The following is a 21,135-nucleotide window of genomic DNA, read 5'->3' on the forward strand; positions in this document are numbered from 1 at the left end:
CTCCTAGGCTTGGGGAACGGGCAAGGAACGAGCGGGGCGTTGGGCGGTCCTTCCAGTGCTCGGCTTCGAGCTTGAGGCGGCCGATGTCGAGCTCTGGGGCTCGGGAACGGCGGCGCGGCTTCGGACTCCAGCGAGGTGAGGCAGCGACGAGCTACGGTGGTCCAAAAGAAAAGGCAACCGCATCAAAACTTGCGCAAGGGAGAGGGAAGAAGGAAGGGGTAGGCGGCGGCGGCTTGGACCTTCTGGTCACCGACGGCGAGCTTCAACACGGCGACGGCAGTGGCGGTTTTCGGCGGAGAAATTCGTCGGCCCGGGGCGCAATCGAGCGAGAGAGGTTGGGGAAAAAGAAGAGGAGGTCAAAGGCTTTACTACGACGCGAACGGCTTCGGGAATAAGGGTCGTGGCGTGGAGAAAACGGAGTGGAGGCGCGGGCGCGTGGACTCGGGGACGTGGCCGGAAGAATCGGCCTGGGCGGTTGAGGTGGAAGACGGCCCTCACATGCGGGACCCGCATGTCAGTGGCAGCGGCTCGGCGTGTGCGGGGAACTGGGTTGCGGCTGCGCTCGGTTAAATGGGCTGGCCCGGTTGGGTCGGTCCGATTCTTTTTTTTTTCTTCTTTTCCTTTTCTTTTGTTCTATTTTCTGTTTTTGAACACAAGTTTTGATTCAAAGCTCCAATTCAAACCAAATAAATTGCAACAAAATTTGTAAAATCATATTTTCATATGATTCAACCTTTGGGATAAGAATTCCCTCAAAATAAAATATTCAAAAATACTTTTGCCTAAGAACTAGCCTTTAGGGCATTTTAACTATCAAAATAATTAGTGTTTCAAATCAAATTCAAAAACCAATAAATGAGGTAGTTTTATAAATACAGTAAACCCCTTTTTATGCCACAACCTTCATGGGTCAAAATGCAATTAACCAAAAGCAAGAAAAGAGCCAGATTCAATAAAAGTACTTTTGTTAAAGGGTTTTTCTGAGCTAAACTTTAGGGTTTAAAAGTGATTAAGTGCAAAAATGGCATGATGCTTATGTATGCAATGCATATGGAGAGTTTTGAAAATTTGGGATGTTACAAAACTGAACATGGCTGTCATGTTTATGGACCTACCATGCGATTTCCTCAAAGGAGGACGGTGGTTGGAGGCGGCGGCCATGGCTCTCTCCAGGCTCGGTTACGCGGACGAACGGGATCTGAGGAGGATGACGGTTGGGACGGAGACGTGGGCCATGAAAAAATTAATCTCAGCCTTTAACTTGAAGGGAGCATCGATCGGAGCATGTGGAGGAAACAACCAAGCCCCGATCCTTCGGCGAGCAAATTTCCACTCCCGCGTACTCGTATCAGCATTCAGCCAGCACCAGCAGATCGAACGGGAGAACGGCCCTCTCCTGGGTCCACGCTGGGTCGCACGGTTCACAGGGTCGCATAGGATTTTTTCGCCAGTCACTTGCCACGTCGGTTTTTGTTCTTCCTGTCCGAGCTCGTGCCCTAGCCCCCGGCGAGAGGAAAGCGGCGGCGGCGGAGCTATTCGTCGGTGAGTGAATCAGGTCCCAGCCAGACCATTTTTCTCAATGGATTTGAGTTGCCGAGCTTCATCTCTTTCGATCCCCTTTTCTAGGGTTCGCATCCGGAGCACGATTTGAGAGATGGAACCACCGGTAGAAGAAGAAGAAGTGAGGTAATTCCTTGCCCGTGTATCCTCAATTTCATTCCTTTTGGTGGGATTTTCATCGCGGCCTGCGTCAATCGAACAATTTGTGCTGTTGCTTAGGATTGAACCCGGAGAAAAGAAAGAGATTGTGGCAGTGAAGTTTCGTCCATGTGAAGGTAGGCTAGATGACGGCAGCAAGGTTAAGATTGGACTGGATGTGGTGAAGAAATTGAAAGTCGGGGTAGGGGACATCACAGTGCGGAAATTCATTGAGGAGTTGGGGAAGAAGGTGGCTTGGGGCAGAGGGAAAGAGGACGAACTGTGCTATTATGGGCCGAAGAAGAGATATGAGAGGATCATTACAACCTGTCAGCTGGTTAAAGCGATTGAAGATGGGCGGAGAGCAGATGCCTCCAAGCCAGAGGCGGCCATTTTTGTCGAGCTAATTGAGGCCAGGGAGGACTCGGTTGTAGGATTCGTAGCATCAAAAGCTGCGGAGGCGATAAACGATGTAGCATTTCGAACAAAGAGTGTTCCTGTAGTGAATGTTGCTGATTTTGGTCCGAATCATATACCTCCTCCAGCAGATTTGAATGCCGCGGGCGAACGGGGTGAAGGAACATTTGTTGATTGGAGTAAAGTCGATTTAGAAGAGCCAACAGATTTTGATGATTTAGTTATCGAGGAGGATGAGATGTTGGAGCTATATGGGATTCCAGTTGATAAGGATGAACAAGGAAAGCCGATGAAGAAGCCACCTACTGCCATCCCTATGCCTCCACCAACGACTGCTGAGAACGTTGAATCTGAGAGGCTGGCCTCAGAGGCTGCGTTGTGCTTATGACAAAGAGACTCCTGTCTTTGATGTGGGCAGGATGTTTCCTACTATGAAGGAACTGAAGATGTGTTTCAAGACATACGCCGTGCAACATGAGTTTCAGACTAGGACTGCGTGGACATCCAAAGAGAGGTATTGCGTCAGATGCAAGGGGTTTGATGGGAATATGCTGCCGTGCCCATGGTATATGTCTTGTGGAAAGCTACCTGATGGGCCTGATGTTAGGGTCAATCGAATGACCCCTTTGGAGCGGCATACTTGTAGGACACAATCAAGGAGAGTCACAAGAATGACTTCTCAAGCATGGGTTGCAGAGAAGGCCATGAAGATTTTGAGTAAAGACCCTAGCACAACTGCTTAAGTACTGAAGAATGAGTTGGAAAGGGATTACAAATGTACAATGAGTTATAGCACTGTCTGGAAGGGGAAGCAAAGAGCTATGAAGTCATTATATGGTGATTTGGGTAATACATTTAGAATGTTGTACAACTTCAGAGCTGAGATGTTAAAACGGTCACCTGGGAGTATAGTAGAGATCGACACCTTTGTAAAAGATGACAAGGTCTACTTTTCTAGGTTCTTTATGGCTATGGAGGCTTGTGTAGATGGTTTTAAAGCAGGATGCCGTCCATACCTCAGCATAGACGCCACTGCACTGAATGGAAAATGGAATGGGCAGTTGGCGGCAGCAATAGCTCTAGATGGAAACAATTGGATGTTTCCTGTGGCTGTCGGGTTGTTTCAGTCAGAGACAGAGGCTCACTGGACTTGGTTCATGAATCAATTGCATAGGGCCATAGGACCAATGCAACCCTTGGCAATATGCACATATGCTTCTAAAGGCCTGATAAATGCAGTGAAAAATGTATTTATTCATGCAGAGAAGAGAGAGTGCTTCGGCCATATGTGGCTCAATTTGATCAAGAAATTTCAAGGAGAGGTTTATGGCAGGATCTGGCCAGCATCAAGATCATACAGCGAGAGCACTTTCAAATATCATATGGAGAAGGTTATGCAGCAGATGAAGAATTTGGGGCTGAATTTTCTGTTTACATGAACACTTACCACTCGTTGTTGTGGTACAGAAGTGGATTCAACACAGATATTAAGGTGGATCATATCAACAATCATTTGGCAGGAAGTTTTAACAGTTGGATTAGAGAGATCAAAGATCTGCCTATTCATGAGCTAATGGACAGTCTAAGGATCATGATAGTGAGTCTTTTTAATAAGAGAAGGACTCTTTCTAATATGTTGTATGGTGACAAGCTTTCATCAATTGTCCAACAGCAGGTATGCAGGAGTAGAAAACTTGGGCACTTCCATGTTGACAATGCTTCAGTTTACAATTCTGAAGTTCTGGACACTAGAAATGGCAGGAGGCATGTTGTGACTCTTGACCAGCATGAGTGCACCTGTCTTGAATGGCAAGCAACTGGAAAGCCCTGCCCACATGCTATTGTGGTTTTGGCAGGGAAAACTCACTTGATGTTGGGGGAATATTTGCATGAGTATTACTCCGTTGAGAGATTTAAGGCAGCTTATGCTGGAGTTGTGCCTCCACTTACTAACCAATCTCAATGGCCTGAAGTGGAACTTGGATATGAGCTTTGTGCCCCTGGCATCACTAGGAAATCTGGTAGGCCTAAACATAAGCGCTTCAAAAGTTTTTTAGAGCGAAGGGGAAAGAAAGGAACAAAAGGGCAAATGAAAGGGGGCAAAGGAAAAGGAAAGGACGCAGATTTGGAGGATTTGGACCCTTTAGCGGTAACGAGAGGGAAAGGCAGTAAGAACAAACAGAGGTGCGCTAGATGTCACCTATTAGGACATCGAGCAAATTCTCAGCACTGCGTATTCAGCCTGCCGAGGCTGCCAAGGTTTGTTTATTCTTAAAATCATAATTTAAATGTTGCTGAAGAAGTTTGCTGAATTACACCTTTTTTGCCATGTTTTGACAGGGTGTGTGGAAAGAAGAAGAAAGAAGCAGAAGCAGCAAAAGAAGAAGTAGAAGCAAGAGAAGAGCCGGCTGAGGTGCATGTTGTTGCAGAAGGCAGTTCTGAAGAGTGGACAGGGGGAGAGAGTTCTAGCAGGATGAGGTGCAGGTGGCCAGTCCATGTGTTGAAGAGTGGACTGAAGCTGAAAATGGTATTTTTGATGCTGCTGTTGCTGAAGAAGTGGAAGAAGCTGGTGTTGATGCCGCTGTTGCTGAAGAAGTGGAAGAAGCTGGTGTTGATGCCGCGGTTGCTGAAGAAGTGGAAGAAGCTGGTGTTGATGCCGCGGTTGTTATCAAGTGGAAGAAGCTGGTGTTGATGCCGCTGTTGCTGAAGAAGTGGAAGAAGCTGGTGTTGATGCCGCTGTTGCTGAAGAAGTGGAAGAAGAAGCTGGTGTTGATGCCGCTGTTGCTGAAGAAGTGGAAGAAGAAGCTGGTGTTGATGCCGCTGTTGCTGAAGAAGTGCAAGAAGCTGGTGTTGATGCCGCTGTTGCTGAAGAAGTGCAAGAAGCAGGTGTTGATCCTGCTGTTGCTGAAGAAGTGCAAGAAGTACATGATATCATGATGAGGAGGAAGAGGAAGGCGCCGCTGAAGAAGAAGAAGCAGCCGCTGCTGCCGAAGAGGAGAAAACTTTCTGCCATTTTGTTTGGTTAAGATGTGTTGTAATTTCTGAATTTGAACATGTACTGAAGCAGAGCTGGCTGGCTGCTGCTCTGTGTTGGTAACATGCATAGTAGATCACTTCTGCCTCTTACAATCTATCACTACCAAATTATTGGTTTTCTTCCCTGCAGTGACTGCAAGAGAGCTTTTAAAGATGTTTGGGTGCTCTCAAAGACTTTACAATGAAGTTTTTGAACCTGCTATTCAGGCCTCCCTGTTTGCTCTGGGTGAGCAATGTAGTGCAGCTGCAGCATTGGGGATGTGGTATTATTATATGCTGTCCCATCAGGTTCCTTCTTTTTCATTAAAATGGCAATCTTTTTTTCTAATTAATCATAGTATAAGTCCTTTTAGCCTCTTCACGTAATAAGTAGTTCTAAAAATCTGAGGCACTTTTTTCCTTTTGAGAAAACACCAAAAACACCCGTTGAGTCGCCCCAACGGGTGTCTGGCATTGTGGTTTGTCATGAATATCCTATTTTACAGGAAAACTCTGATTTTGTATGTGCCGTGGGGAAGTAGAAGATACAATTTTCTCTCCATGGCTAAAGTCACTGGAATTAAAAGGTTTAATGTTCCTTTCAAACAAAGTCCCAACAAGGTTGACACTAAATAAAGACACTGAATGTGTCTCTGGAATTGTTTGCGGCGATGAGATATATGATGCAGATGCATTTGTTTTGGCTACGGGACTCTCACCTCTACAATCTATCATTAGAAACAGGTAAGAACACATATTCAGGTGGTCATTATGTGTGCATCCTGGCTCAGCTTTTCCTAGATGCCTGTATTTAGTCACTTCGAGAGATAAGATTGCTCTGAATCCGAAGGTTTCACAACTTCAAATCTTTATTAAGAAAAAACTATTTATGAGCTTTCCTGACTACTAAATTTTATCTAGTCCGTTTCTGCAGTCTCAACAAGAATTTGCCAATCTTCTTTATCTGTCAACGACTGATGTGCTCTCTGTAAAATTATGGCTGGACAAAAAGGTGAGCACATCATACAACATCATGCACCAAGGCAAGTCCAAATTGTGCTCATGATATAATTTTGTGATATGTAATGACAGGTCACCATTCCAAAGGCTGCTAACGTTTGTTCAGGATTTGATGATTCTTCTGGTTGGACATTCTTTGACCTCACCTCAATATATGATGATTATGCTGATGAACCAACAACAGTTGTGGAGGCTGAATTTGTATGTTTAATTCATAGTTAATCAATTATAAACTGGCATGTAGCATTTTCCAACATGATGTATCTTACTCTTGCAAATATCATTCATTTCAGTATAACACGAGCCATCTGTTGCCACTGACTGATCAACAGATCGTTTCTGAAGCTACATCATGCCTTATTAGATGCATAGATGACTTTGAGGGGGCCACTGTGGTTCAGCAATTGGTCAGAAGATCTCCTAGATCTGTATACCACTTTCTTCCAGGTATACTTAAGTTTGATCTTATTGTAATATATGTGGCTGAAGGGAAATTACTCCTGTTAGCTTTCTGCCTTGGGAACAGCCAAGTTATCACTACCTTTAGCGATGACTGGGATTAGCTCATTACAGTTAAATTAAATAGATGACTAGTTATACACTGATACGAGTGATACTGTAGTAAGGTTCCAGAATCATAGCATCCTACTCTTGATACCTATCAGTACATATGATGGTATGGTAACATTCCAGAAGCAAAACATGCTACTCTTGGTCCCTTTTAGCGCATATGTGCATCTAATGTAACTATGGAGTGCCTCTGAGGAATAACTACCTACTTGAATCTGTGGACAAAAATGCATTGCCTGCAGGTTCTTACAAGCAGACAGTGCGGGGGACAACTTCCTTTCCGAATTTGTTTATTGCCAGTGATTGGATAGTGAACCGACATGGTTCCTTTTCGAAGGTGAGTTTTCTATGTCACAACTCTCAACTATGATTCATAGTCACTAGTATGTGTATTTATGGATTTTGTGTGTGATAGGAAAAGGCATATGTGACTGGAATTGAAGCTGCCAATATGGCAGTGGACTATTTGGTGAAGGAAACTTTGCTAAAATCATTGCTGTTGAAGGAGACGAGCCTCATATAGAGACATTGTGCAGTCTCAACAGAAGAGCCAATGAACTAAAGACTGAGATTCTTTCTCCGAGTTTTTTCTCCAATGAAATGATAGCGATTTCCTAGAGCATGACTAGTGCTATCATCATACAATTCATAGATAAAAGGTGAGCCAGTTCTTACTCTATTTACTTTTTCCCATTTATTTATCCTTCTCAGGTGGCAGGAGGATTGTAATTTTCATAGATCATGACCTTGCTATTGCCATGCAAGTTATATATCTTTCCTACTTATAAAGTTTGGAGTTGGTGGTCGTCCATTCACTTCTTCCTGACCCTTCTCTTTTCATCTATGACAAGTTGGTTGTGCATACTCATGAGTTGAAACATCAAGCCATAACCTTCCCTTAGTTTCTTTCTTCCAATGCCTCTAATCACTAACCTCCAGGAGTTGGGGTCCATAGTATGGTATTGATCCATAGCCTGACTATCATGTTATTTTTAGCTGTAATTTTTTATTGATGGTTCCGTTGCAAAGCACGGGCACAAAGCTAGTATGTACATAAAAGGCCAGCCAGTTCTCACTTCGTTTTATTATTTCATTTATTTATTCATATTTCTTCCACAGCAGTTCTTGCTCTGAGACTGCAGATGTTTCATTCTTTTGTTAAGGTTTCTGAGTGTAACAATACTTCTATATGTTCATAGGAAAACATATTAATATTATATGTCAATCTGGCTATCTGTTTAAAAGTGCAAACTATTTATATGTAATTAGTGGATGTATAAAAGCTATGTATGAGCTCTTTATCTGTTTAAAAGTGCAAACTAGTTATCTGTTTAAAAGTATATGTAAATATGGCTATCTGTTTAAAAGTGCAAACCAGTTATCTAGCTTTCCGATGGCTTTCAGCTACTTCAGGCCGATAAAACCTAACAGAAATTTCCTCATGCCCTATTTCTTTTACCTTTCTTTTTACTGTCCATGCGACAGTGTTTCCGAATCCTGAAGGTGCACATGTGTGCACATTTTTTAAGCATGATGGTTTCCCTTTTCCTCCCCAGTTTTAAACATATTCCTTCTAAAGGAAGCTTCAACATCAGTGTACTGTTGGGGATCTCCTCTGTACAGTGGCCTTTGGCCTTTTTCTTCTTCTCCTCCCTTTCTTTCTTTGAGCCCTGTTGGGGATCGCTTTTGTTGCCTTTGTTTGTATTTGCGCTTCTTGCGCTTTCTTCTTAATGAAAATGACACGCCGCTCGGCGTGTTCGAGAAAAAAAAAACATCAGTGTACTTTGTTGATACTCTCGAAGAACTGCGTGACTGATTTGACCAGTAATAGGTCCTGGTTTCTTGTATGTTCAATTTCTCTTACATATGTATGATAGTTCTAAGTTTTAACTCTCTGAACACTGTATCTTCTTTTAATGCATACTGGTTATCAGCAAATACACACGTTGGTGACCATATCTGCCGAAGCAACTTGTTCTTGAGTTATACTTTACAATGTTGCTTATCTTTGCAGTATATATTGAAACATTTCTGTACAACCGTTCATCAAGAGATCCAGGAGTCTCCTCAGGTATATATTCCTTTCCTCATCATTTCCACAAACTCTTCATAGTCGATTCTCCCATCCTGTGAATCCAATGGTAACAACATTCACGCATATGTCACTAAAAAGAATTTTTAAGAAAGGCTCACCTTGTCTTTGTCAACTTCATCTAGTACTTCTTTAATATTTGCTTCATCGCCAATTCCATACTCTGTCATAGCTTGTTTAAGCTCCTCTCTTGATATGTACCTATAGTTATTATTATGCATATCGTCAATGAGTTTACACTATGGAAGAAATTCTTGACCTGTACTAGCATCAATGGAAAGCACACGTAACTGGTTTTCTCAGTGGCTGGTGAAACTTTTTGGAAGTTGACAGCTTTTAGGGTTTAAATTCAAACTAAGGATGAGAGGCTAAATAATAACAGAAGGAGACAATATGTGAAGGGTGTAGGTATCCTGACTTCAGAAGTTTAGTGTCACTTGTATGTCTCTTTATGGTAATGAATGCAACAAGGTATGAATTGTTAGTAAAGTTAGAATTACCCGCTGTTATCTTTGTCAAAGTGTTGAAATGCACGGATCAAATCCTCTTCCTTTTCCATCTTATGTTTATTCATCATAGCAGTCAGAAACTCAGTGTAGTCAATGCTTCCACTCTTGTCTACATCAACCTGAATCATAGTATGGTTGGTGAAATCTTCACATGCTAGACTTATGGTGAAGATTGAAACAAAGATAAGTTATCTTACCGCTTCCAGAAGCTTCTGGACCTCTGCTTCGCTAATCTTTGATCCTAACTTCGTCAAACCAATCTTTAGTTCTTCAACTGTGATTGTTCCACTCTTGTCTGTATCCATGTTGTTGAACATCTGTTTCAAGCCCTTGATTTCTTCTGGTGATAGGTTTTCTGCCATTACCTAGAGATTAAATGAAAGGAGTAGTTGGTCAGCTTAATTATCAAGATAAAGTAGCACCCTATGTTAACGCGGATTCACCTTAAGTGCTAGTTGCTTTAGCTTGTTCATTGCCTTGAATTGCTTCATTCTTAACAAGACTGCACTATCGATAGGTCTGTCAGATGCACCGCCTTCTTTCAGCCATGGGTGTTCTGCACACAGAAACGTTAATTTAGTGGCGATGACATATAAACTATAGAATTGCAGAAAAGCTCTACATTCATAACCCCAGATGGTGTACTACCTAGGGCTTGTGCTGCAGTAATACGCTTCTGGCGATCCGTATTCAACATTTGTCTGATAAGATCCTTTGCGTTTTCAGATATCGTTGGCCACGGGCTGCTACTGAAATCAAGCTGGGCCACCAGTATAGCATCAAATATCCCCTTCTCTGTTTCTGCACAGATTTGCAAATTCGGATATTTAGCCCTGCGATCGATACTGTATATAAGCAATGTAGCATGTAAACTGAAGATGTATGAATATTTACCTGCCCAGAAAGGTGGCGACCCACATAAAAGAATATACAAGATCACTCCAGCGCTCCAGACGTCAATTTCCCTCCCGTAATTTCGACGCAATACTTCTGGTGCTACATAGTATGCACTTCCCACAATATCCTTGTACACTTTTCCTGCATTTGTTAGGGGGCCCCCAAAAAATGCATTATGGTTATACGAAATGCTGAGCTGAATTGTGTAGTATGTAAATTCTTCTGCCTTGCTTTCTGCTTAACTGATTCAGAATGTAGTCCAGATCATGTAAAAGTTCGTGTCATGGTGCTGACCTTCTTCGATGAAGACGGAGAGACCGAAGTCGATGGCCTTGAGCGGGGCATCCTCGGCGGGGCTGGCGAGCAGGAAGTTCTCGGGCTTGAGGTCCCGGTGCATGACCCCCATGAAGTGGCAGACGTGGACGACGGTGAGCACGTCCCGGCACACGGCGGCCGCCTGGCGCTCGGAGTAGCTCCCTTTGGCGGTGATGCGGTCGAAGAGCTCCCCGCCGGAGCAGAACTCCATGACGAGGTGCACGCTCTCGCCGTCCTCGAAGGCGCCCCTGAACTCGGCGATGTTGGGCTGCCCGCTGAGGTGCTGCAGGATGGTCACCTCCCGGCGGATGTCCTCCACGTCCGCCCGCCGCAGCAGCTTCCGCTTGGACACCGACTTGCAGGCGTACTTGAGCCCCGTGGCGCGCTCCGTGCACAGGTACGTCGTCCCGAACTGCCCGCTCCCAAGCTTCCGCTCCAGGTTGTACTGCGACCGGACGTCCACCATCGGCCTCTGCAGCACCGGGCCCATCGCGCCCCCGGCCTTCCGGGACTGGGACACCCCCGTCAGGGAGCTCGGCAGCGCCGGCCGCCCGGACGGCGGCGGCGCCTGCTTCGGGAACGTCGGCAGCCGCCACGACGTCGGCGGCCGGTCCTGCCCCTTGCTGCGCTGGCCGGCGGCGGGCGGCGGCGGGTGGTTGCCGAACGTCGGCGGCCGCTCCATCGTCCCCGACGTGATGGGTATCTCCATCTCGTACGTCTTGGCGCAGCAGTTCCCCATGGTTATGCTCCCGTCTTCTTCTTCTTCTTTCCGCCTCTCGCCCTTTAATTTCTTCGGGGAACGAACGAATGCGATGGTCTCAGCTCCGGGTCTCTGGGACGGAGGTTTTGAAGAAGCTGGGGCTTTTGCACGAGGAGAAGGAAGACGGCGGGAGCGCGGCAGGGCTTTGGCGTGATCGAGGCTGATGCCTGTCCCCTTTTGCGCGTTGCTTTTGGTCCGGGGTTTGAGCTTTATGCGTTGTTTGGTTCTCGTGAGAGGGAAAGCGTGATTCAAAGTAAGTAAGCCTCGGAATCACGCTACCTTATGCTGCCAGCGCCAGCTGATCTTATTCGCTGCCGGTGACGCAGAAACAACGGCGCGCGGTCAAACTATTCTGGTTTTTCATCGGATGAACGTGTTTTACACAACTTCACTGTGGCGGCCTGAGTCTTGACTTGATATCTTCCTATTGTTCGTGGTTGCAAACATGTCCTAACCTGGCCTAACATGGGACTACTTAGAAATAGTTACTCCCATTTTGAATTCACAGTCAACATGGCCGGTGCACGGCGGCACGGCGGCTTCCTATCGTGATGGCTCGGTTGGATCTAGATCTTTTTGTTCCATGCCTAAGTGGGCTGGTAGGTCAATCTGAGGGCATCTGTTGCTGGTGGAGGACATCGTTGGGTGGTCGGGCCCGGGCTGAGGCTTGGCCGCTTGGGCTTTGAGAATGACGATGCAGAGCTAGGTGAAGACAATATCCAATATCTCTGGATTGTGTTGGGACCCCGGAGATGCCTAGCTTCCTTGTCGAAGACGACATTGTGTTCTTTTTTGGACGTGCGACCGTGAGCAGTCCGTGTGGTCACATTGTGATATGTGCGGAAACTAAAATGGTGGTGAGCAGAGTAGGGTCGCGACATGGCATTTGTTGTCGACCAATGGTCTTTTGGTTTTATCTTGTAACATTTTTGTTGTTGTCGTGATGGTGTCATGGCAGATGTCATAGGATGTTTTATGTTTGGGCCGATGGACGAATGAGGAACCGGAGGAGGAAGGACGTGATGAGAAACACGCACAAACACACGAGCATACACATATTTATCCAGGTTCGGAGTCCTCTTGTCGAGGTAAGACTCCTACTCCTACATTGTTGTACAAGCCGAGATACCAAGATCTACAATGGTGCTCCTTGAGCAGTTTTCTTGAGTAAGAAGAAGAAGAAGAAGGGGAAAACCCTAGATGTAAAAGTGCGGGGGAGATCCTTTTTCAAAGATGGGTAGTGCTCTTATTTATGGACCGCCCATGTCACACTGACATGTGGACCAAAGGCTAACGTTATCTTCTACGGGCCTCGCCGGGCACGCGCCTTGGTTCCCTCCGGGTAGCACCACAGGGGACAAAACAACTTTACTTTTCTTGGCATCTGGCAGCAAGTGCTGCAGCCTCCTGCCAGCCTCCGTCATTGATTCTCTTTCAATGCTTCTTTGCGTAGTCGCCTGGCACCACAACGTAAGTAGCGACTGCTTTCCAGTGATAAAGAAAGTGTTGATTTACTTTGCACCATGTGATGAGGATAAAACCGTTGAGACATCTCGGCGCTAGCTGAGATCAGAGTACTCATCCTTATCCTGCAATCACATAAGACAAGATAGATTTGCCGACATACACTCGGTATGTCGGCTTAGTATTAGCTCGGCTTAAGGATACCGGCGTACATGCCTGTGCCGGCTTCTTTGCCTTCGTCATCTCGGCTAACGTGTGTCGTCCTGACACTACCCGGGGTCGTCCCCCCGACAGTTGTGTAGCGGAGTTGGAATTGTACTATTGCAGGCCTCTTCTTTGTCCGTTCCTAGTGAAGTCAGAGTCGTTGTTCCGGGGTGTCGAAGATGTCTGCCGGAGGTGGTTTTATTTTCAGTAATCTCCAACGCAAGGCTTCCAACTTCCAACCTGCACTCTACGAAGCTCGTCAACGATACCATAGTTGCATTGTCCTTTGTGCGTTGTTGAAGTGAGGGTTATGTTGGTGGTCATCTATAGTGAAGTCAGAGTCGCTAGGTCGACGGACTGATGACGATGACAACCACATGCAACCTTGACGGTGCTCTTTTTCTCGGCGGCGTTTGTGTAGTGCGTTTTGGTAGCAAGATCAGTCGTCTTGTATGCTATCTTGTTTCTGACATTGTGGACATGTTGTACCAATTTTTTGCTAATGAAAAATGTACGTTGAAATTTAATAGCTTGGAGCAAATTGTTACTCTCCTTTAGAACCACATATCCTTCTCATTTTGTTGTTCAATACCAGGGCAGATCACCTGAACCTCAACACTATAAACTCCTTCTGATCTGACCAAAGAAAAAGACCAGTTTCTGTGAAGCTTGGCCAACACTGCAAAACCAAAAAAGGACATGTGAGGTGATTGCAGTCAAAGGTAAGGAAGCACTTTCCGTGATCAGTACTTGTTATAATATTAACAGCTTTGATTTACTGAATAGAAACAAATGCTAGTATATATATACTTGTCGGTGTGACGGAGAGAGATCATTTTGCTTGTTGACGCAAACTGAGTCTTATTCTTTACCACAAAAACTTCAGAGTACTCCAACCTCTGTGATCCTTGCTTTGGCTACACTCCATTATCTTACAAGGTATTGACTCAGGCAACGACACATAAACAACACCCAACCGATGGGCGGCGGTTGAGAAGAGTAGAAGGAATGGGACCCAACTCCCAACCTGTCCTTCTCCGATCAACTGTAGCTCCTATGACTTTCTGATTTGTGACTTCAGTTTGATCAGTAGGTGATGCATGATCCTACTCCTGAAAGAACTATATATGAGCTGACCCGGTATCCCTGTTGCTTGCACTTGCGCCTCGGTCTCAACCTAGGAAAGAGGAGCTCCAAAGAAAAGACACCAGGTTCAGGAAAGATGGCGTTCCCAGCTTACAGCATCACCAGGGCAGAGATCAATGGCTTCTGGAGGAGAAAGGAGACGGAAGAAGAGGAGCGACGCCTTGCTGCCGAGAAGGAGGCTGCAAGAACCAAAGCCAAGGCGCTTAAGGTCAGTCCTTGCTACTGATCTTGTACAGCCGTACTTCCTTTTGCAGAAACGGGTTTGCTTTTTTTCTCTGTCTGTTCTGGATTGTTGTTCTCTTCTCCTTTGATGAAAAAAAAGAGCTCCTGCCATTTACGTCTAAAAAAAGTCCTTGTTATCGAATATCGATCCACTGTATTTTCCAGTTCCAACTTCCTTGTCAGCAAGTTTCGGTATGTTCAACGACAACGAAAAGTTCTGTTTCCATGATTCGATCCTCTCTCTTGTTAGTTGTTACGGTCGTGAAACTTGTGACTTCGATTTTTTGTCTAAATGTAATAAGTTAACATGTTTGAGGAGTGTTTGAATTTTTTGAAAGCAGATGGAAGATTACATGCTTTTCGAGCAAATGATAAGGGAGATTCTCAAGGAGGGGAACGAAGGAGACGGGGCAAGGAGGACTGAGACAGGCATCACAAAGAACAGCAAGATGGTGGGCATTGCCGCCAGTGGCGCCGAGGCACGGATTGGCATCAAGCACTGGTATCCTCTTCTCGAAATTGCATGTTATCTTTCTAGCACCGAGAGTGCGTCCCTTTCTAAACAGCGTGTGATACCGGCAACCGGTGCTGTGTGGGGAACAATCTGTATCCCACTCTATCCAATTCCGAAGTTGGATGTGTCCTGTCACAACTCACTGTGCCATATATTAGGGTCAACTAACATATGGAAGAGAAGCACCATAAGCTAGGATATACATGGAAAAATGTGTCTGGTGATCCATCTTACGCTACTATACCAACGTGACTCTTTTTTGTACATATGTTATATACGCTTAACGTCCTTGAGGAAGCTTTCATAGTATTTTAGGTACATGACTGCATGTGAATATGACAAACAAACCATGTTCTCCCACTGGCTGCAGGTGGAAAAGAAGCACTTATGCTTATCTAAATGAACCAGCAGTGACGACATCAACGGATGAGAACGGCAGAACCAAACACGCCATCATATATTTTCCACAAGAGAGATGTGTGAGAGTCTGCTCATCAGTTCCTACTGCTTCTGTCATCTTCTAAGTATTTATGCCAAGGATAAGCCGAGACATACGAACAAATCAGAAAAGATGGGTGTCAAAGGGGCGAAATAAGTTACATTAACTGTTCCCGATTAAGTGTACAAGCATGTCTGTCTGAATGCTACTCATGAAATTAAGTCTTCTGGATAACCTTGTTGCTCTGCAGTCTGCTGTTTTTATTTGTTTATTATGTATGAGTAACTTTCAAAACAATTTTCCTTGCTGCTTGCCTCGTTCGTCCTCGTGGAACAACAACAAAATAGTGTACTGCAGTACAAACGATTTACAGCACACACAAAAAACAGGGAAGAATCCAAACCATGTCTTGTTTCAAGGATCTCTGTGTTCTGAGAATTGTTTACGTACTTCCTCCGTCTTCAAATAAGTGTATCTCTAACTCTTGTCCTAAATCAAAAGATTTAAACTTTGACTAACTTTATTGAAAAAAATAGTAATATACGTAACATCAAATCAGTATAATATGAAACTATATTTCAAAACGAATCTAAAAATACTAAATTGATGTCATAAATCAAACTTTAAAATATGTGACTTAAGATAAGACTAGAGTCTAGAAGTACACTTGAGACGGAGGGACTACGTCAGCAGCTATCGTCCTTGGCAACCAGTATCTCGTGTAAGAGAGACCGAGAGAGGCCTTGCCTTGCCGGGCAAGTGGTGTGCGGCTGCCGGCTGAAGGCTGATGTTAACGTTTGCCTGCACAGGAGAAGCGAACATCAATTCAAACCGAGTAACCGACATGCGTGCGTGCATGGCAATGGCACGGCCCAACAATGCAAAACGAGCAAATGCGAGGAAGGGAAATTCTGGCCGATCGAGTGGCTGCCCGTCTGGATCGCGCGTACCAAACGCGCCCGAAATAACCAGCACTACTAGCCCACCACACTTGGCCACCAGCACTAGCCCACCACCCCAGCGGCCCAACCCGGCCAGCTTAACTTTCTCGCCGTTAGTTGCGGATGGCATTTCCGGCGCCTCAGCCCTCGGGATATATACAGCAGTAGCACGCACGAGGCTCCCCGGGACCCCGTAGACGCATGTCGCTAAAAATTTCCAGCCAGCGCCGGCCGACGAACACGAGCCGAGCCGAAACTTTCTGTATCCTGTTCGCGTTATCCCTGAACGTTTTTGGCCACGGGCCGGCCGGGTGCATGCATGCACTCGTGCGTGCGTGCGGCCGTGTTAAGATTTTCCGTCGCGTGAGCTTACGCGCCCCGCGGGGTGCGCGCGTCCGCCCGAGCATCCGGCGCCCCGCGTGCGGAAACGTACGAACCAGCGGCGCCTCTCGGCCGGCCGGGGTTGCTGGCTTAGCTCTCCGGCGGGTGGTTCTCTACGCCCGGCGCGATGAGCGGCAGCGTCAAGTCGTCGTCGTCGCAGTCCGCGGGCTCGTTCGACTTCGACGTCCAGGACAGCGACCGCCGTCGGGAGGTCGTCGTCAAGATCGACCCTGATGGCGGCGCCTGCAGCGCTAGCAGCGCGCTTCCTGGGACGTCGTCCACCTCGCCCAGCAGCGCCGGCGACTCGTTCAGCTTCAAGAACAACCGCCCACAGCCGCACCCGGCCACGCCGAGCGCCGGGGCCGGGGAATGCGGCGATGGCGATGACCCGGCGGGCCGCCTCATCGGCAACTTCCTCCGGAAGCAGGCCGCCGCCGGCTGCGAGCTCTCCCTGGACCCGGACCTCGAGGTGGTCGAGGAGCCGAGGCAATCCCGCCCCCCGCGCGCGCCCACGTCCTCCATCTCCACTTCCCGGGAGCTCCGCGTCTCCTTCCAAGACCCCCAGAATCGGAACAATCCGGACACCGCCGAGGTGCTACGCTGCACGTCGACGTCGACCGGCGGGGCCTCCAACACGCTGTTCGCCCGCAGCAAGACGCGGTCCCGGCTCATGGACCCGCCGCCGCCGTCCACGGCGAACGTCGAGGACCAGCGCAACGACCGCAAGTCGTTCGTGATGAAGGGCCCGCCCAAGTCCGGGCAGCTGCGGTCGGGCCTGATCGGGAAATCCGGCCTGATCGGCATGTCAGGCCCCATCGGCAAGTCCGGGGGCTCGTTCGACAACGACGACGACGACGACCCGTTCGTGGACGAGGGGCTGACCGCGGACCTGAAGCGCGAGACGGTGGACTGCCTCATCATCTTCGAGTGGATCGGGCTGGTGGTCATCGTGGCGCTGCTGGTCTGCAGCCTCACCATCCCGAGCCTGTCCGGGGAGAAGCTCTCCGGGCTGCACCTCTGGAAGTGGGAGCTCCTGGTGCTGGTGCTCATCTGCGGGCGGCTCGTGTCGGGGTGGATCATCCGCGTAGCCGTCTTCTTCGTGGAGCGCAACTTCATGCTCAGGAAGAAGGTGCTCTACTTCGTCTACGGCGTGCGCCGGGCCGTCCGGAACGTGCTCTGGCTCGGCGTGGCGCTCGTGTCCTGGCACTTCCTCTTCGACAACGACGCCAAGCGGGAGATGGAGACCCCCGTGCTGCCGTACGTCACCAAGGTGCTCTGCTGCCTGCTTGTGGCCACCGTGATCCGGCTCGTCAAGACGCTGCTGCTCAAGGTGCTCGCCTCCTCCTTCCACGTCTCCACCTACTTCGACCGGATCCAGGACGCGCTCTTCAACCAGTACGTCATCGAGACGCTCTCTGGCCCGCCGCTGGTGGACGAGAGCCGTATGATCGCCGAGGTGCACAGGCTGCAGGGCGCGGCCGTGCCGGGCCAGGAAGCGGCGGCCATGCCGGCTCCCGTGCCGCCCAAGGGCGCGCGCGCGGCGTCCAAGCGAGGAGGGCTCAGCAGCAAGCAGCTGCAGAGGCAGAAGACGGACCGGCATAATTTCGACGAAGGGATCTCGATTGACCAGCTTAACAGGCTCAGCCAGAAGAACATCTCTGCGTGGAGCATGAAGAGGATGATGAGGATTGTCCGGTACGGGGCGCTGACCACCATGGACGAGCAGATCAAGCATGCGACGGGCCAGGAGGACGAGCTGGCCACGCAGATCCACAGTGAGCACGAGGCCAGGGTTGCTGCCAAGAGGATCTTCCACAATGTCGCTAAAACTGGATCCAAGTGAGCATCACCCCTCTTTAATTGCTCTCTTCGTTTCGCTTTTAGTTGAGTCTTTTTTTTCCTGTACTAATGCGAAGCTCTCTTAAGGTCACGAAGACGAAATTTTGTTGTCACGGTGAAAATTAATTTTGGTGTCTTATTTAAAAATAAAAATAATAATAATAATTTGGTCTCTCATTTGAGAGCGACGTCTGCAAATAGCACTTGGACTCAAAATCATATACATTTGATCTTTCAATTAGCAAAACCGGATATTTGTTGGTCCTTCTTTTGGATTTGAATGATTTTGACTGCACTTGGCGTCAAGTTATCCGAAACTTTCGACGTCATATGCCATGATAGCGTCGGGTTTCCTCCTAGAAATGGTCCACGGACTCGAATCATGTACGTTTGATCACTCAACCGTAGTACATTGTGACATCCGACGTGGAAAATTCCGAGAAAAACCGCTCCACGTGAAATCCAAACTATTCGAGTGCAGGACATCGACCAAAAGTATCCGATTTTGCATGAGAGACCAATTTATACGGTTTCGAGTTCAAAGACCATTTCTAGTCTTCACCGCCAATTTCGGGACCAAAAATATACTCTCTCTCTTTTCTCTGTTTTAAATGGTGTTTTTTTTAAGTTTTAAATGGTGTTTTTGGCGCTCACACAATTCTTACTTGATGGCGAACGATATTACAGGCACATATACTTGTCGGATTTGATGCGATTCATGAGGCAGGAGGAGGCTCTGAAAGCAATGGATCTCTTTGAAGGAGCGAAGGAGAACAACAGGGTCAGCAAGAGGTCACTCAAGAACTGGGTGGTAAATACACTCTTGACTTACCTATGGGAGCTCTGACCTCGTGTGACACCGCTTATTACGGATCTCCAGGTGACCAACGTGTGTTCGTTTCTGCATGCAGGTGAACGCCTTCAGGGAGCGCAAAGCTTTGGCCCTGACACTAAACGACACCAAGACCGCGGTGAACACGCTCCACCATATGGCCAACGTCGTGGTGGCCCTCGTCGTGTTCGCGCTCTGGCTCCTCATCCTGGAGATCGCCACGACACGCTTCTTCGTCTTCCTCAGCTCGCAGCTCCTGGTCGCGGTCTTCATGTTCGGCAACACGCTCAAGACCATCTTCGAGGCGATCGTGTTCCTGTTCGTGATGCACCCTTTTGATGTCGGCGACCGTTGCGAAGTCGATGGAATGCAGGTTAATTTTGGAATATCTCTCTCTCTCTCTCTACCTTTGTGCTTATTTACTGAACTGACAAAATGATTCGGGCTAATTGACAACATGGCTGAATATCAGGTGGTCGTTGAGGAAATGAACATCATGACGACGATCTTCCTCAGATTTGACAACCTCAAGATTTACTATCCAAACAGTGTTCTAGCTACATTGCCCATTATGAATTACTACCGGAGTCCTGATATGGGAGACGCGGTTGACTTCTCTGTTCATGTTGCTACACCCGCGGAGAAACTAGCCCTCATGAAGGAAAGGCTATTGCAGTATGTGCCATTGATCTTGCCTCATTTTTCATATTATTTTTTGAGAACCCAGTTACATAATTATTGGCCTTATTGAAAAACCCATTTTCTCCTGTGAACACACTCCAAACTATTTATATATATATATATATATAAATATATATATATATATATATATATTTATATATATATATATATAAATAGTTTGTCAAAATTGCTCCTAGAAGTTCTCACGGAATCTAAAGATTCACCCATACAACTTGCATGCACAATTTTTTTATCGATCTTTTAAAATCTTCTGCACGCACTCAGTCAAGTCAGTTCGGAAAACAAGCCAATAGTCTAGAGAACAAAAGTATTCCTCTGTCCAACAAAAGATGTCTCAAGTTTATCAAAATTTGGATGCATGTAGACATGACTTAGTGTATAGATGCATTCAAATTTGATCAAAGTTAAGACATCTTTTGTTGGACGGAGAAAATAGAATTTTTTCATGACACTTCAATACTATTAAACTTACCTTGTTGTTTGACATTTCAGTTACCTCGACAACAAGAAAGAACATTGGTACCCTGGTTCCATGGTCGTCCTTCGTGACATCGACGATACAAACAGACTAAAGATATCAATATGGTGCCGCCACACGATCAACTTCCAGGACATGGGGATGAGATTCGAGAGGAGGGAGCTAATTCTCCAAGAGATGATGAAGATTCTCAGAGATCTTGATATTGAATACCGCATGTTGCCACTCGACATTAATATTCGAAATGCACCTCCCATCCAGTCCACTAGGATGCCAACGACATGGACAACACATATTTAAAATGTGTGTACCGTGCATGTTCAATCGAATGGTGAGATCATGTATTCAAGATTTAAGTTGCTAGGGTAGTAATTTTGTAGGAAGTGTCAATACGAAGTATATACTCAAGGATGGGATGATTATTCCCTTAGTTATTTGCATTATGATAGCTTGGCATCGAGAAGGAAGATGTGTACACTCGAAAAATCCCTTTAGCCTCTAGAGGAAGGGCCCTGTGTGCGATTGGTTATGATTTTTTTTCTCTACTCCCGCGCAGCCACCCAAATCGGACACAAAAGTGTTTGTTTTGATCTGTTTGGTTCTGCTTGTCCAACACGGTTACCCATTTGGTCAGTTTTATTATTTAATTTTGGTCACAGACAGACGGGCCAAGGGGGGAC

General features: G+C 46.8%; 5 protein-coding genes across 5 annotated transcripts; 4 read left to right on the forward strand and 1 right to left on the reverse strand.

Annotated features, from left to right (window-relative positions):
• The first annotated feature begins 1,159 nt into the window (after positions 1 to 1,159).
• Positions 1,160 to 5,357, forward strand: LOC100830183. The gene is made up of 4 exons (XM_010241952.3): positions 1,160 to 1,542; positions 1,627 to 1,686; positions 1,780 to 4,374; positions 4,456 to 5,357. The coding sequence occupies exons 3-4, from the start codon at positions 3,551 to 3,553 to the stop codon at positions 4,805 to 4,807; spliced, it is 1,176 nt and encodes a 391-aa protein (XP_010240254.1). The 5' UTR covers positions 1,160 to 1,542; positions 1,627 to 1,686; positions 1,780 to 3,550; the 3' UTR covers positions 4,808 to 5,357.
• LOC106865396 (phytoene dehydrogenase-like) lies at positions 4,807 to 10,265 on the forward strand. The gene is given in 11 exon segments (XM_014895694.2): positions 4,807 to 5,036; positions 5,325 to 5,439; positions 5,637 to 5,649; positions 5,652 to 5,874; positions 6,052 to 6,142; positions 6,223 to 6,351; positions 6,444 to 6,597; positions 6,963 to 7,057; positions 7,136 to 7,379; positions 8,735 to 8,791; positions 10,048 to 10,265. Coding segments are annotated over 9 exon segments (1,158 nt in total). The 3' UTR covers positions 7,244 to 7,379; positions 8,735 to 8,791; positions 10,048 to 10,265.
• Positions 8,530 to 11,463, reverse strand: LOC100830491 (calcium-dependent protein kinase 12). Its single transcript, XM_010241951.3, has 8 exons — positions 10,513 to 11,463; positions 10,216 to 10,359; positions 9,970 to 10,122; positions 9,765 to 9,877; positions 9,519 to 9,686; positions 9,313 to 9,440; positions 8,914 to 9,013; positions 8,530 to 8,847 (listed from the first exon to the last, which is right to left on the reverse strand). Exons 1-8 carry the CDS (start codon positions 11,270 to 11,272, stop codon positions 8,788 to 8,790), a joined length of 1,626 nt encoding a protein of 541 aa, XP_010240253.1. The 5' UTR covers positions 11,273 to 11,463; the 3' UTR covers positions 8,530 to 8,787.
• A 2,418-nt stretch (positions 11,464 to 13,881) lies between these two features.
• LOC100821464 lies at positions 13,882 to 15,587 on the forward strand. Its single transcript, XM_014895592.2, has 4 exons — positions 13,882 to 13,900; positions 14,143 to 14,315; positions 14,671 to 14,831; positions 15,214 to 15,587. The coding sequence occupies exons 2-4, from the start codon at positions 14,184 to 14,186 to the stop codon at positions 15,365 to 15,367; spliced, it is 447 nt and encodes a 148-aa protein (XP_014751078.1). The 5' UTR covers positions 13,882 to 13,900; positions 14,143 to 14,183; the 3' UTR covers positions 15,368 to 15,587.
• Positions 15,588 to 16,731: 1,144 nt separating this feature from the next.
• On the forward strand, positions 16,732 to 21,043 carry LOC100830799 (mechanosensitive ion channel protein 5). The gene is made up of 5 exons (XM_003581475.3): positions 16,732 to 18,443; positions 19,131 to 19,254; positions 19,355 to 19,648; positions 19,748 to 19,950; positions 20,470 to 21,043. The coding sequence occupies exons 1-5, from the start codon at positions 16,732 to 16,734 to the stop codon at positions 20,753 to 20,755; spliced, it is 2,619 nt and encodes an 872-aa protein (XP_003581523.1). The 3' UTR covers positions 20,756 to 21,043.
• Positions 21,044 to 21,135: the final 92 nt, after the last annotated feature.

This window comes from Brachypodium distachyon, chromosome 5 (assembly GCF_000005505.3).
Source record: "Brachypodium distachyon strain Bd21 chromosome 5, Brachypodium_distachyon_v3.0, whole genome shotgun sequence".
Taxonomy (NCBI): Eukaryota; Viridiplantae; Streptophyta; class Magnoliopsida; order Poales; family Poaceae; genus Brachypodium; species Brachypodium distachyon.